Genomic DNA, 17,251 nt, shown 5'->3' with positions numbered 1-17,251 from the left:
AAAATATTTTAGTGTAGTTCTCAACGATCCTATTTTAAATATTTTTAAATATCAATAAATGCTTCATAGTCCAAGAACTTAAATTCTCTGTCAAACTAATTTAGTCCATTATGGAGCTGTTTTTTTCTCTAAATCATGGTAATCCATCCCAGCATTATCTGCATCGGAGGCTGAGGAGACATCACTAGGACTGAAATTAAGCTGGCGGTGGAAAAAAAAGGAGCAGCAACATTTTGGTGGCTCTTTGAAACATTTCAGAGGAAATTAGTGAAACGAGAGTAGGATCCTGGATCAAAAAGACTCTAATCATGCTTCGCCATGCCCTGCAGACACCACATGTATAATACGATTTACACAGTAACCACCTCTCCTATTACAGCCTGTTTGGGGTATTCTGTGTTAATGGGGTTAGCTAATTTACTGTTTAAAGTCGGAGCAAGAAGAAAAAAAATTAAACATGATTAAAAAACATTGCACATTGAGCTTGTAATTAAAATAAAACGGAAGGGTTTTAAAAAAGAGATGGCACTGAAGTAACGTAAAAAAAAATAATACAGTATTTATTATGGTAATCTGCTTCAATAATTATATAACAGAGAAGACTAATAATGCTAATTATGTATAAGCAGGGATGAAACAGTATAGGGCTATTATTAGTTGCTGTTGTTTGTTAACTTATTTAGCAACTAACCCCACTTGAGATTTTACCATCTGCTTCAAACTTTGAGAGAATAAAGTGTGGGGCTTCTTTAGTGTGATTAACGTGCATCTACACAATGTCACATATAGAGTCCGAGCACTCAACAGTTTACACTATTACACTTGGAAACATAATTGTATGTTCATATTAACATCTACAGTGGCTTCAAAAGTATTTGGACACTTAAGTTCACCCAAAAATCAAAATGAACCCTAACCCTACTTGATAATGCAGTGCAAATTTACTATACAGAGATAAGATATACAGTGGCTCCAGAAAGTATTTGGACACTTAAGCATGCAATGCTATTCATGTGTTTTTATGTTACTTAAAGGTATAGCTCACCAAAAAATAAAAATTATTTACTGACCTTCATGTTGACCAACACAAAAGATGATATTTTGAAGAATGTTTTTAGAAAACTGTTTTTGTCCATATAAATGAACGTCAGCATTGTCTAGGACGCCACTGACTTTTTTTTCCTCTAAAAAATTATTTTGTTTTTGTTTTTTGTGTTCCACAGATGCCATGAAGGTGAGTAAATGATGACAGAATTTTCATTTTTCCCTTCAAGCCACACTTACAAGTGTCAAAACACTTTTTGGATCTTATTGAGACCTTGTACACTTAATTTACACTTCATTATCAAGTACTGCTACAGAATATGTTCCATTGCTACAAATCAATACATGCAAGCATTTCACACAATCTCTAGTGCAGCTTCTAGGGATGTGTACATGCACTTGTGTGTGTGTAACTTACGTCTGGTCGATGACGCGAGTCCTCCACTCCTGGCGTTTGAGCTCCTCTCTGGCCTCCTCCAGGGCAGTGATGGATGTGGCCACGCGCAGGCTTGGCTCCAGGGGCCGCTGCCGCTGCTGCTGCACTTCCAGAGCTGGGCGAAAGGGCCCCTGACAGGTACGGGGGATAAGGTAAATGTTTTATTGCCCAAACCCGCCTGCCTCATTATTGATGAGGCCCCTGTGGACGGCCAGATGGACCCTCGAAAGCCCCAGTCTTTTCATCTAAGACATTAACACACCTGACCAGAGCTGATAATGATACGTTGACCATACAGTGAAGGCCCTGTAGAGGCCAAGGTGGTAGAGATTTCAAGTAAATGCTCTAGATTTCACTACCACATATACATGCTAACATAGAATAGCCATGTCAAAATTGTCTTTTTATTAAGAAAATAAATGATACCCTAGTAGTTTATTTTCAGGGATATTTTTACTCTTATGAGGGCATTTTTTTTCTAGAGTTTGTTGTTCATTTATCTCTAACAATTTAATTGAATCAGTTAAAATGATTCAACTGAACTGCAATAAATTCTCAATCTGGACAATTATGGATTTTATTCATAAAATGAAATCAACATGAAATACAAATGTATGTGTAAATAATGCATATGATATCATACACAAAAATCAGAATATATTTTAACTGATCTATATGTCTATGGTCTATATGGAGCTGTCAAGGGTGTTTTTTTTTTTTGCAGCTACTATATATATATATATATATATTAATTTTTTTATTTTTTTATTTCATTTATTTTTTTATTTATTGTAATAAAAGGTCAACTTTAGGTCAACTTCTGTTGGCTTACACATGCTCTAAAAAATAAAGTTTGACTTGGCTTCTTAACCGTGTCACCAAACCACTTTAACCACTATTATGGATACATTCAACAATGCTAATAAAAAGTACCACTATACCTTGTAGTATAAAGTAAAAACAATGGCATATGATCATGGTAAGCAAACAATATCATGTTACCGGTCCAATATTAATAGTTTTCAGATGTGTTTAGTGTCCCAAATAGAAAGTTATGCTATATACTTTTTGAACTGGCGTAAAAACACTTGTGGCTCCACATGCATAACTTATTGTTTTGGTTGTTGTTAGTTTAAATGTGACCTTCAGACATTGCTGCTTTTAATTCATGCTGGCGCAACATTCCATGCCCTTGATACTATCAAGACCAGATCAGCACCTGGCACTGACCAATCCCCTTACTTCCCCTAACAATACACATAATCAATCTATCACTCGCAGATGCTTATCACACAGGGAGAGATGCCTAGGGAGGGGGCTCCACCTCAGTCCACAAATAATTGGGAGAGAGAGAGAGAGGGAGAGAGAGAGAGAGAGAAAGAGAGAGAGATGGCATGAGGGAAGGGGAGGGGAGGAGAGGTTTGAGGGTGGGTGCTTATTCTGGGGTCTTTGTAAGGGCAAAATGTAGATAAATAATGCATCTTCATCTATTGCACATTGTGTGAAAGATGTGGCAGTTTTTTTTAATGAATTCAGACTAACTGGGCCCAGCTGGAGTGAAAAGCCAGCCCAGGGAGAAGAACTCGGGCTCTAATAAAAAGAAATGACTCACGCTTCATTTCTGCTCACTTATGTTTTACATTAATAGAAACCAATAATATGAACCAGTTACCATAAAAGTCATGGACCGTAAATAACACAAATGGCAAATACGTATCATCAAATCTCCCTCACAGCTGGACAAGATGACATGGTAGATTTGGAAGTACTTAAAGATATTCTTTATCGGGGCACCTTTACATGTTGCGGTATTCCCTTGCTGAGAGTCCCTTAATGGGATCCATGGAATAAAGGGGCTTTGGTTGACAGGTGTGCTTATCACTGGTTATCTGGCTGTCTAAATGCTTTGGCGGTATTCAGGCGAGTAGGGAGGCACGTTTAATGATATTATTCCATTTTTACAGCAAGTTTTTCTAAATGATCACACAGTGGCAATAAATCCTGGCTTTAATCATAGTTATCTCAGGATCTCTTTTGTTAATTGTCACCACACTCTGTCATCTTTTTGAGGCCATTTCATTGGAATAGTCAGGAGGGACATCAACAAATACTTTAAGTTGATATAATATCCTAGTAACGGGTGGTGATGAATATATGAATATAAATGAAGGTTTTAGTGTGAGTTTGCTTAAAGACAAATAAAAGTTCCATTAACAACATTACATTAAACAAACTACATGTAGAAAAAAAATCATTTATCTTTCCCTTAATTTAAGTACAATATGGCAATAGTTCAACAAAAATAAAAATTCTGTCATCATTTACTCCAAATCCAAACCCATATGACAAAATAAAGATTTTATAGAATGTCCTGGTTGCTCTTTTCCATGCAGTTACCATAAATGGGGACTGGAGCTTTCAAGTTTTGAACAAGACAAAAGCACCATAAAAGTATCACAAAAGTGGTTCATACAATTTGTGCACTATATTCCAAAACTTATGAAGTCATATGAGAGTTCAGTTAATTATGATTCATGAACTAATCTTTCAGAATGGTTTTATAAACTTGATCCACTGATTCATTAACCCTCTGGTGCTCCTCATTTGGGAGTCACGCTTGTTAACTTCGCGGTCATAAGTGACCGGACACCTGAAAATGAAACTTCCTCCACCCCAGTAAAACCAATGTAATATATTTTTGTTCAATAATATTGGCCTGATTTCACAGACAGGGCTTAGGTTAAGTCAGGATTAGGCCTTAGTTCAATTAGGATATTTAAGTAACTTTTATAAAAAATATTACTGGTGTGACTCTTAAGACAAGAAATGGCACTGACATATTTTAAGACATGTCAGTGCAAGTTGCTTTCAGTTAAAACAGTTAAAACATGCGTTTTAGTCTGGGACTAGCTTAAGCCTTGTCTGTGAAACCGGGGGTGGGGGGGTTGGGGGGTAAAGCACACAAGTCATATGGACTGCTTTTTGAATGATTTTTTTATTTTTGAAACTATTTCCTATAAAGAAATATTGGGCATGATCTCACCTGTGGCTTTTTGTGAATGGGTGGTAGACGCTCTCTGTTTGGCATCAGATTGGACAGATCAGGAATTATATTAGGGGTCTTCCTCTCTTTGGGAGCTGATCGCGCCAGAAGCGGTTTTACTTTTCTCAGTCTCAGCTCCATCTCATCAGGCTCTTCTCTGAACGGTGAATTGAAAACACCTGGACACTAAGATGAGCACACAAACACAAAAAAGGGTGTTGTTTGGAATGGATAAGCAAGGTGAACAAAACAATGTTATGCTTCTGTTAGCATAATGAAGAGAAAATCTGTTTCTCTATATGATTGCCCTTAAACTTTGCAGCGCAAACCTCCAAACACATCCTCATGCCCCCTTTAATAACTCATTTGCTAGCAATGGACTGCTAACAGCTTCCATTGTACCTCTCATCATAGGTATCCATGCAAAACCCACAGCAAAACACATTTAGCTTTCAGGAAAAGGAACCCACTTTATTCGGTCGACCACAGCAAAACAATTATACTTGTCACCTCCCCTGAATGGACACACATCCATCACTCTGGCATGTGTCATGTCTGCTAGCGTAAATGTCTGCTAGCTAACTATGAGCTGTCTGATCTTACTGTAGCACTTCAGTGGTTCTTGGTTTGGCCTGAGGAATAACAGCTAGAATAATTAGTCTCTAATCAGACGCTTCCTCATATGTGCTTAATTAGCAGCGGAATTTTTTTAAAGCTTTGTTACTATATGCTAATAGCTTTCACAGGTAATATGCCTCAGTAAGGCTCCTGCGCCGGTTTGGATAGTGTAGCTTTGGGTGTCACATGGTGGGGGGTACACCACAAAATCCCAACTTGCCTCGGACTTACAGGAAAAGAGCAATGATGTTGACCCTCGTACCGAGGAACTACATCTATGTCAGCGCAGCCACTTTTGTCCAGCGGAATTTTCTCTGGTTAACGATGAACCATGGGAGACCCATCCATTTCACGGAGACAAGGTCAGACTGTGGGAACATAAGTTGCCCAGCGTAGAGACACAGAGTGAGAATGAGAAAATCAGGGAGGGGGAGAGCAGAGTTAGACTTGAGATAAACTGAGAGAAAGTAAGAAAACTAAGAAGAGAGTTAAACCATTCCTGCAACTGACAAGTCTGAGATTGAGGTTTGTGGTTTAAATGACTGTCCTTATTAGGATGAATAATGTGCATGGTCATATGCGCTATATTTTTAACGTTTACATATGCAGAGGCCCCCCTATAATATAATATAATTTAAACTATTGATCAAAAGTTTGGGTAAAAAAGATTAAAACAATTATGAATACTTTTATTCACCAAGGATGCATTAAATTGATAAAAAGTGACAGTTCAAATGAATGCTGTTCTTTTGAATTTTCTATTAATTAAGGAATCCTGAAAAAAATTATTATATGTAAAATAAATGTAATATTTTTATTTTGATCAAATAAATGCAGCCCTAATGAACATAAGAGACTTCTTTCAAAAACATAATAAACTTACCGACCCAAACTTTTAACCAATCACATCAACCAGAGCTGGTGCGAGTGAACGGAGACGGGACTAATTTGCATATTCATAGAACCGCGTATACTAAATGAGGCAAGGGTGTAGTTATGAAAAAAATTCCTTGAATCTTTTTCAAGGAAAAAACTTTTAAATTTGTCATTTTTGTGATCAAAGATGATTTTTAAGGGATAAAATGATTGACTACAGGGGGACTTTAAAACATTATTTTAACATATTACATTTAATTTTTACATTTTACATATTACATTACATTTTTTACATTTAAAAAATGTATTATCCAATCATCAGTTCATTTCAAATAATAATAATAAAAAATATATATATATAAAAAAATATATATATATATATATATATTTTTTTTTTTTTTTTTTTTTCATTCTAGAAACATTTATAGGGGTCCATTCCCTGGCTCTAAATTTGCAAATAAATTTGATTAAAAGTACTACTGTATTGACAAAAGAATTTGTAAATCTGACTACTCTAAATATTTTCATTCAATGGGGCACAGGAAAAAAAGTACACAGTAACCAGTAAAACCTCAGCCCAGAGCCTACACACCCATATTTTATCCTTATCTCCTTTTAAAGCATATTTTAACTAGCATGTGGTCCATCGCATCTGTTGTCCATTAGCCATTAGCTGATGTGTATTATTTCTTGATTTCCTTCCTCAGACTGCAGGCAGCTGGCGGTAATGTCCTCTTGCCCTGTTCGTGGTGTGGCTGGCACTAAGCGTCCAGTGACCAGAGCAGGAACATGGCATGAGTGGAGTGGCCACAGGAGGCTGTGATGACCATAAAAGCATGAAGGAGAGGCGGCAAAATGAAATATCTGCACACCCCACACTGCTGCTGAATCAACAACGGCCAGAGCACTTCATCATAATTATTAAGACACATTATAGCCAGAGGGATTTCTGAAAATAATATATATATCAGCAAATGATTGCAGCAGTTAGGAGCCTGGTCTTCATACTCCACACTGGCAGTTCCTTTTGATTCCGTGACCTCAAATAAATGCAAATATACAGTATGTAAGCAGGATATACAAGCTTGTCCATCTCATTCGGCACTGACCTGTTTAGTGCTCCGGAGGAAGTGGAGTCTTTGAGCCTGGATGGTTTTCCTTTGCTCCTCTTTTTCCAGAGTGATCCGTTCTCTCTCTTTTCTCTGGAGCTCTGCAAATTCCTCTAGGTCTCTCCTGAGAAGCAGAACAGTACAAATAAACCCACAGTTTTTCCAACTCACAGTATTTCTGTAAACTCTTGTCTTAGTCCCAAGACATCAGACAATGTTCAATACACTTGTGGATTGTTCAAGAGAACAGCTTTACTGACAAAATAATAGTTTGACAGTATGGATTCCAGTGAAACTTTGCAAAACAGCATTTCTGTTGTATGTATGATAATACATTAGGAATCATGACCAAAGGGTATTGTTATGCATGGTATGCACTATGCATACGGTTTGGAATATTGCAAGGCCTCGAAAGCCTATGTAGCAAATAAATTAATAAACACATTATTATTATTATTATTTTTAATAATGAACATGCACAAAATACTTCCTGTTAATTATTTTGCTCTGTATACTGATTACCTCACTTTTCCTATTGGATTTTTCTCTCCCATTTCCTCTCCGTAAAAGTAAATCACCAAATATATCAAATACGCAAAGTAGTTTGGGCTGTGAGTGTGTTTTCTATTGTGATCTGAGGTCACAATGTTCAAACGCTTTCTGACCAGCCTCGGTTTCTTTCGCTTGGCATCACGCTGTCTGTGTGACCTTTGCCAACCTATATCTCTCGCTTATTATTAATTGCACTGCAGTGGACAAAAGCCAAATAGATTTGTAACCGTGGAAGGGGATCTCGATCTGTGTCTAAGAGAAGGCTGGGGTAACACATAAACCTCATTAGTGTTGATGGGCCAGTGGGGAGACATGGGAGCAGCTAACACAGATGACCTTTGTGTGTCCTTACACAACACAATCGCTATAAGCACCCTGGGCCCACTGAATTGCATCCACTTACTGTAGAATCCACCAATCCACCAGGTGCTAATCACCCTTACCTAGCAACAGCTAGGCATGTAGTATGCAGTCAAAAATACAGGACGTTTACAGCAGATTTCAGTCTATCCTTTTAGTTACCTTAAAGGTGGGGTAAGCGATATTTCAAAAAACACTGTTGGACATTGTTGATATTTGAAATCAACCCAAACAAACACACCCCTCTCTTCATTGCTCCGCCTCCAAAACTCACCTTCTAATCCTAATCCAATCCTTCCAGTCAGCATCGAACCCCGATCGCGGGCATGCGAGGCAAGTGCACTAACAATGACGATAAACACTACATTCTCTAGCAATCGTCAGCGTGACTGTCACTAGCTGGCCTGAGTTACGGACGCAATCCAAGAGTGGATGTCTGTTTATCATAGCAGAAGCACAACAAAAATAGCTCTTAGCTCTCTCCAGCGCTGGAAAGCTTTTCTAATATTATCTAATATATATCTACTGAGCTTTTCTCTTTTGTATTGTGTCTCATCTCTATTTCTGCAATCTTTCTTCAAATCTCCCTCTTGCTCATTCTCTCTCCTCCACCGTCATACGCCCCCTAATGCTGATTGGCTAGACACATTTGTTGTTGTTTGTTCGTGTGTCGGTCCAACTAACTTCCAAACAGCGTTTTCCAAATATCGCTTACCCCCATCAGTTTTTTTTTTTACTTGTTATTTTTTCAATATGCTAGCATATGAAGTATATGAATATGAAGCCGCATATGAAGTATAATTACCAGAGTGCTTTTTGACATTTGTCATAATGGAATTTCAGTATTATCTATAAATTCTCAAATTTTCACTTACTGTAGTTTAATTAAAAAATATGCAAAGACCAGCAAAAGCCACCTACTATGAGTTAAAAAATAAATAAATGAAAACACACACGCAATAAACAACAAAATATGATTAATTAGGGAATTTAAATGCTTTTAAGGTGGAAAACATCAAGATCAATTTGCCCATAAAATGGGATTTGGTATCCTTCTCTGTAATGAATGCAGTAATTTGTGTGATTAAGCATATGCATAGCATGGCCTGTGTATTTTGGAGTCTTGCTTTGATAAAAGACCTGCCCTAAATACTATGAAATGTTTATAAAGAAAAAAAAAATTAATAAGGCCTGCAGTTAAGGAGTGAGTTTCACAGATGTCCTTGAAAGGGACACGAGAGCGGAAAAAGTAGCCTGAGCAATGGGAGTCCATAAATTCCCCCTGTGCTTCCAAAGAGTTAAAGATTTGCCATGCTCAAACATTACAGAGAGAAATTTATCTGATTATGGCAGTAATAATTACCCAGCTGTTTATTACAGATAGAGAAATAATTCATGCAGGCAATAGGCCATGGTGGCAATGACACTCCACATTTAGTAAATATGCAAGCCGCTCAGTTCTAATTACTCAAGCCCAGAGGAAGCCCTTATTAAGTGCTGGAACTTTAAGTGTCTTCTTGACAAGTGATAAATTGTTACATTGCACAAACTCTTGCTGTGGAATTGCCGCGGTGAACTCAGGTCTTGACTTCATTAAGGTATGCAGAGAAGGACAACTGAATGAAGATGGACACTGGAACATAGCGGGCCTTGTCATCAGGCTAGAGCTAATGAAACGACACAGATCGTTTTGCATTGGGAGGAGGGGGATCCTTCACCGCTGGCAGGGAGAGAGAATGAGAGAGAGGGGCCATCCTGACATGGCCAGTCGCTGGCCTCCTATCATTGGCATGCCGGGTTGGTCTGCTTGTGCTAAATGGGAACCATTAGGAAAATTTTGAATAATTTATTCAAGCGCCGGAGCTGTACGGATTAAAATCCTGGCACTGAGACCTTTGAGGGGTGACTAATCAGTCAGTGGGTGATCCTGAGCCCAACGTGGAACAGATTGTCAGAATCAGCGCAGTGATCTTTCACTTCACATCTATGACTGATTCATCATGACCTCAGAAGCATTCCATAAACAACTAATTAATGCACTAACAGACAGGGTCTACCGACGGATAGAGAGAGAGGAAGAGAATGAGAGAGAGAGAAAGGACAGACAATTAAAAAAATGGGATGTTGTTAGTAAAACACAGCTGGACAGATATCCAAAACTTACTGAGACAAGACTGACTATTGCTATGTTTTTTTACACAACAAGAAGCAACTTTGACTTTGTTTAATATTAAGCAGGTTAATCTGACAATATTTGGGAATTTCTGAGATTATCAAATGAGCCAATATAATTTTTTATCTGCCCATATGAAATTAAGTTAACATTTTCATTATACAAAAAGTAAAAATTTACAGTCTGAATTTTAGACTTTTGTTAATCAGTTGTCAATCAACTGCATACTGTAAAACTCATAAATGGCTGATCATGACAATCACACTACATTTTGGCCACCCCCGAAACGGTTCAAAGTTTCCAACATTTAAGACAGTGTAGTACATGATGGTCCAGTGTTTTTATAGAGAAATGCAATGTGTTAACGTGATTCAAAGGTGAGAAACCCCATTAAAAGAGAACATTCCCACTTAAAGAGAGGCTGGAGTAGGGAGACGGAGGGAGGGGGCAGGGTGTTGGGAGTCAGTGATCCAAGGAGCACTTAACAGATTTACATTTAATTTTAGCTAAACCCTTAAGATATTTTCCCACAAAATATATTGGTCACATTAAAAAAAGTGACTTTGTTTTTATCAAAAGTAAAAGATGGCATCTTCCTTCGGCCCCCGAAGCATGATTTTTTTTTAATAAATGTGGGGGCACACGCAAATCAGAGGCTAATTTTAAATTTCATAAAGATATTCATTTTCAAGTAACCAGAGGCGATTTATGCATGACATGCTGCTAATGTATATGTCTCAAACATGCCGTTAAAGGCATGACATTCCTTTGTCTTTGCAAGAATTTCAGACAATGGTCATCTGTGAACACTAGTTTAACGTAATGCTATGTGCTTTATTTGGAGCAGTGTAAATAAAAATGTAATTTTAATTCTTCTTACCTGATGTGCTCATTCTTCCTTGTCAATCCCTCCAAATATCTCTTGCGTGCATAATAATTGTGTACATACTTCCTCACATAATAGCCCCGCCATCTCTGCTGTATCTGCAAAAGAAGGGTGAGTTCTGATTATGTACCTGATTATTATTTTGTTGCCTTTACTATTCCACTGTATGGCTGATAAAAAGTAGGAAATGTAGTTTTATTTGGAATTGCAAAAAGTATTTAGAAGTTAAAAGACAAATCAAAGTCAGTGCAAATTAAAGAAGTTCCCTGTCTCTTTCGAGCTTGCAGTCATTGTCACTCCATGAAGAATGAGAGTGCTAGCTAGTGCGCCACCGTGATGACAGCACCACTGAGGACCCAAAACAAAAAGGACAGATGTCCTTCAGGCTAATTAGGTGCTTAAACAATAGCAGGTAAAAGAGAAAAAAAATAATAAGGCAAAAACTAAACAAAACAAGAATTGCCATTGATCAGTAGTCAATAGATAATTTTAAATAAAGTAATTGCAAGCTTGGATTCTGAGTTCTTTGTGACCTCTTAGACTAGTAAAATCAATGATGCATATTGCTCAATTAGATCTAATACAAATCCGGCCTCCCTTGTAAACACTGATTTCTATTAAAAGGCTTTTGGTAAAGAGAGTGATAAACACTTTATAGGATAAAGGAAATGACTAAAAAGAAGTGCAACAGTGAAGCTTCAATGGTTGTTGTTTTCAGCTTTATTGGGCAAGGGTTAGGAGGAGCAATGACCTTGTTTTCTTGCAGATTCTGCAAGGAGTATGTAAACTTATGACCACAATTGTATAAAGTGACATTCATTAGAAAACATCATGCATGCATTCCCATGAAGCTTTCCAAACTTTAACTTTTCCATCCAACACACCCAGTCTATGCTTGAAATTGATCCTTCATTGACTGTTTTCACAGTCGCCCTTTCTTTTTTTCCTTCAGCAGATTTTTACATTACCGGTGCTTCCCGGACATAGCACTCTATCTTTTACAAGGACTATAAAAGCTGTCTGTCCTGTTGAGCAACTTCTGTTTGTGTCTAAGTGGTGACAGGACCTTTACTCTCATATTCTGTGACCCCTGAGAACAGGTCAAGCTTCATGTTTCAAATTAGACTCACATAACCAAAGTGGTAGTGAAGAATGCAGGGTGGGCCCTAGATTTGACAGAAAATATTTGCGTATAAATCACTTTCTTGGTTCAAATTTCTTGTGATGTCCAATCATCACAGTAAAAATATGCAGTCCTCCACAGAAATGCAACATCCTTCAATAAGCTATGAAATTTTGTAAGACTTATAAAATTCTTTAAAAGTTTCACCCCATGGAAAAACAATTGTAAAACTAAAGCTTCTATACATACCAATAGCTCTATAAAAGTGCCAATGTATCACTCATATATAAACGTGTTTGATTTATAGGCTGTGAAACAGAACATGCAAGATTGATATTGCTACCTTTTTGCAACTTAGGCCTTATAAAAGATGAGAAAATATGACAGCAAATTCTTTCATATTTGGATTTGACTTCAGTTAACTTGCCAGTATGGTTAAGAATGCTCACCAAGGCTGCATTTATTTGATCAAATATACAGTAAAAACAGAAATATTGTGTAATATTATTACAATTTAAAATAACTGTTTTCTATTTCAATATATTTTAAAATGGAATTTTCTGCATCATTACTCCTGATTTTAATGTCACATGATCCTCCAGAAATCATTCTAATATGCTGATTTAGTGCTCAAGAAAATGTCTTATTATCAATGTTAAGACAAGTTGAGCTGCATATTTTGTGGAAACCCTGATACATCTTTTTCAGGGATTCTCTGATGCATAGAAAGTTCAAAAGAACAGCATTTATTTAAAATAAAAAACTATGTAAAGGTCTTTACTGTCACTTTTGAACAATTTAATGCATCTTTGCTGGATTAAAGTATTAAAAGTACAAAATTCAATTCAAGTAAATATCTCTGTATATTATATTTATATATTGTAAATATATATAATAGCTATAGAAACATGTCACATGTCAAAAAATATATAAAAAGTAATTTTAAAAACACTCAAAAACCTTTAATATATTTAAGCATATTCTGATTTTGTGAACCACTTTCACTTTAGATTTCAATGCAGTTATCAAACACCAGTAAAATCTGTTTACAGGTTTTTATTCAAATCAAATGTGTGACCCACTGACTTTTCACTGACTAAACAGCAAGAGAAATATTTACCTTGACAGCCATCTTATTGTAGAAATTCATCTTCATGATAAAATATGCTGTCTGTGAAGAGAGGGAGATAGCATTACATTGTGACTGGGCCCTCTGATGTTTTCCTAACATGCGAGGAATAAAATCCTCTTTATACATAATACATAAAAGTCATGGAGACGCAGCAGCAGATAAGAGGGTGGACTGGCAAGTCATACTTTGTATCGAAGGGAAGTGCCTGTTCTTAATACATAATGCAGACATGGCTAGGAAAATCTATGAAAGTCAGGCTGGTAACTAATGGAGATGTATGAAGGTAAAATGCTCTTTGCTGAGTTTGATAATCAATGGAACGCAGCCGAGGATGGACCGACTAAACATGGTGAGGAATATTCACAAGACACAAGACACAAATGATTCACTCAATGGGGACACAATAAAAAATGAACTGCTCTATGTGATGGTAGAGGAAAGACATACATATTTTTGATTACAAATGACAAGAAATCAGACACAAAATAAGCCTTCTTCCTTTTTTAAAGAAAATATTTAATAAGAGGCCATGATTTATTGTCTCACTCCTCATCTCATGCAGAATTTTCCATATTACACTTACTGGATTTCCTGGAAGTTTTGTAAAAAAAACAAAACTGTACATTTTAGAAAGACAAAATATTAGGCAACCAATTGTAGGTCATGATTGAACATACAGAAAAAGAAAAAAAAAGAAAAAAAAAAGAGACAACAACATTTTCCTGATCAATTAAGTCTTATGTAAAATCTATTACCACGAAACCCTTAGGTTTTATTTAAAAATGAAGAAGGGAAAATGAGCACTAATATGTCAGCACTTTTAAAACATGGACGGGATAAAAGCATTCCATTGGAAATCAATACGAATTGTCAAATTACATACTTACGCCATATGTATATAAGTCATGGCATGCCTGTTAACTGCTAAATGTTAATGAGGGTTATCATAACATAATCAATATTACATGTCTCCACAACTTACCTTTACCCTTTGTCTGAAAAGCACCCGAGCAGTGAAACCACGCCATATTTTTTGTATTAATGTTGCGTTTTTATGCAGGTGACTGAAAAATAAAACAACACACGACAAGGTGTAATTATACTTCTGTACTTTCAAACTGATTAAATCGAAACTTCATTCCTTTTTTCAAACTGATTCAATCAAAAAGTCCCCTTTTTTCTCTCTCTGCCTGTCCAGGGTAGGTCTTTCTTGGACAACTGTACATTTGCATTCATCATTAACCACCCTCTAAATGCATGTCTATGGCAACTCTGAACTCAACATGGCCATCAATTTCCAAAAGGCCATTTATAACTAAAAAAAATCAATGTGTATAGGGACGGTGGCAACCCTGGAGCCGCACTCAAGAAGCCTAGATTGCGCTTAATTAGCCACTTAACACATTGATCAATTAACTAAAGTAATCTAAATTAACCTACTGTCTGGGAGTTTGTCTGCTCACTGCACAGAAATATGTTGAGGTTACACACTGTAGCGCCCTGTGCACTGGCTAATTCTTGCATTTAAAGACCAAATGCATTAGATTTAGGCTTCAGCAACCACTTACAGGTATATGCTGAGAATATAGAATCATACGCCTGTCCTCATTAAGACATCTGTCTACCCTATACAATATGGATCCCAAAAGTGTCACGCCTATAGAGTGCAACAGTGCCCATCAACTTTATTAGTGGCCTTGATCCGGAAACATTTTTCCCAAAGGGATCTTTTTTTTAATTCTTCACTAAAGAGTTATTATTCATGAACCACACAAACCAGCTACAAGTTGAATCATAATATTACAAACTGAAGCTAAAGAGTATTTAAAATCAGACATAAAGACAAAGGTAAAAGACTTAATGGCTTTAATAAGGGAAAGAACTACAATCCCATAAACTACTGCAAATAACATAAAATAAAAAAATGGATGAATGTAAAATGATTGATTTAAATATGTTGATTATGTAAAAAGAAACGGTATATTTTACATTTATTGTAAAATATGCATACACATGCAAAAAAATTTAAAGTCGGCATGAAACTGCAGAATGCATAAATGTAAATGTAAAATTGAAGTTGCAATAGTCTTATCTTCCCTATTGTGACGTATATCCGAGTGAAACAGCTTCTCGAACAAGGAAAAAAATGTAGGGTGGGACTTGATTTTGTCCATCAGGAACTGATTGGATGGTTGTGGTTTGCTATTGCTGTGAACTCTCAAGTGAGTGACAGGCTGTCCTGCCCTCGCTCCAGTAAACACATCATCAGAGAAGAGAAGAGATGTCGCTGCAAGAGGGAGGGGAAGCTATTTTGATTAAAGATTACGAGGGTACATGCATTTTTAACAAATAATGCTGTGGAGGGATAAATAACTTATAATACTGCATTATTCCATAAAAATAAAAAAAACTGTTAAAATGTTTTATTTCATGATGATTTTTGATGGCATAGGGATGTTGACTTGATTTCATCATTTGCAGCGCTTCATGGGAATCGGTGGTCGCTAAAGAGTTGCAAGAGATGCAATTCGTTTGTTTCGATTTCCTGATTGGTGGATATTTCCTTTGGCAGAAACATTGGTAGTTTTTCCACCAAGAATTCCACTGTTAAATGTGATTATTTAAAAAAATAAGTTCAAATAATGAGGGCTGATCGCTTCAACAAAAGCATTTATCATTGATTAACAACCTCATAGCTCACACTAGTTCTGTTTATTTTTAAAGGTTTAACTTATACGTTATTGTTAAAAATCAACCCTTGTAAGAAGAAAATGAATGGAATTTTTAATTCCGGGCAAAATTGTTGCACTCTATTTAAACTGACTGTCCTCAGGTTGTATACTTTAAAAATAAATAAATAAATAACTTAACGTTACATAAAATAGAATGAATGTATGAATGAATGAATAAATAAACGGGAATTAACTGAAACATGACTGCCACTTATTTTCCCTCTAGCTGTTAAACAAACAAACCAACAAATAATTAAGTAAACCTGAACTGAAAGAGTTCATTCTTTGTTTGTAACTTACGTTACACGCTGACAAACTGATCATATTGTCAGATGAAAATGAGATCACAAAAGCTGTCTTACCTGAGGTATGCCCTCACCTGGCAGCCCCGGAACCAGCTCTGAATTCTGACTGCAGCCTCATTCTCTTTCTGTCTGTTTTCCTCCGCAATCCTGTAACATGAGAGACTTTCAGTGAGTTCACCGAATTAATGTGTTATCTTATCTCCAGTAACGTTATGTGTCTTATTCTTATCTAAAAAACAGCTGTGAAGAAGGAACTTCTTTCCCGCCTGCATCGACTGATACAACACAACAATACAGTTTTCAAATGTAGAGAACTGAATAATTTGCTTTATTTACCTGTTTCTGATGAAATATTGCATTTTGACGTTATCAACTTGACAGTAAAGTTTCACAAGTCTCGCCATGTTTCCGGAAGTTTAAAGGTGTCCATGACAACGGAAAGGTCCATGTGCGCGCGGGGAGAGCGAGTGCTCGTCAGTCACGCGCAGCGTGAAGGAAGTGGAGTGCACGAGTCCATTCTAATGAGCGGGAACTGATTTGAGTGAACTGGAGGTTTTATCATGTGGAAAACAGCTCTGTTCTAATTTGGTAAACGTAATTTTTGCATCAAATAACCAAACTTTATACGTAGGGCAAATGAATGTTTGTTTGAATGTAATTATTCGTGTTTTTAGGTTATTTCCTGTTGACTGACACACCCATTACAACTAACGTTAGTTTAATTAATGCAGACTCATCAGACTCATTATGCAGTCACATTTATATGTATTTAAAGGGATAGTTCACCCAAAAATGAAAATTCTATCATCGTTTACTCACCCTCAAGTTGTTCCAACCTGTATGAGTTTCTTTCTTCTGCTGA

At 36.6% G+C, this 17,251-nt stretch overlaps 1 protein-coding gene across 1 annotated transcript in view; it reads right to left on the bottom strand.

Moving 5' to 3' along the window:
* spata17 (spermatogenesis associated 17) overlaps positions 1–16,841 on the bottom strand; it is a 29,717-nt gene extending 12,876 nt beyond the window's left edge. Inside the window, exons 1-8 of the mRNA XM_084097091.1 lie at positions 16,726–16,841; positions 16,447–16,536; positions 14,335–14,416; positions 13,341–13,391; positions 11,092–11,195; positions 7,127–7,250; positions 4,524–4,709; positions 1,463–1,611 (exon numbers count right to left, since the gene is read on the bottom strand). Coding sequence (XP_083953217.1) covers positions 1,463–1,611; positions 4,524–4,709; positions 7,127–7,250; positions 11,092–11,195; positions 13,341–13,391; positions 14,335–14,416; positions 16,447–16,536; positions 16,726–16,793 — 854 coding nt within the window. The 5' untranslated portion in view covers positions 16,794–16,841. The remainder of the gene's footprint in view (positions 1–1,462; positions 1,612–4,523; positions 4,710–7,126; positions 7,251–11,091; positions 11,196–13,340; positions 13,392–14,334; positions 14,417–16,446; positions 16,537–16,725) is intronic.
* Positions 16,842–17,251: the final 410 nt, after the last annotated feature.

This window comes from Abramis brama, assembly GCF_963993115.1.
Source record: "Abramis brama genome assembly, chromosome: 21".
Taxonomy (NCBI): domain Eukaryota; kingdom Metazoa; phylum Chordata; class Actinopteri; order Cypriniformes; family Leuciscidae; genus Abramis; species Abramis brama.
This window is presented reverse-complemented; position numbering and strand designations above follow the sequence as displayed.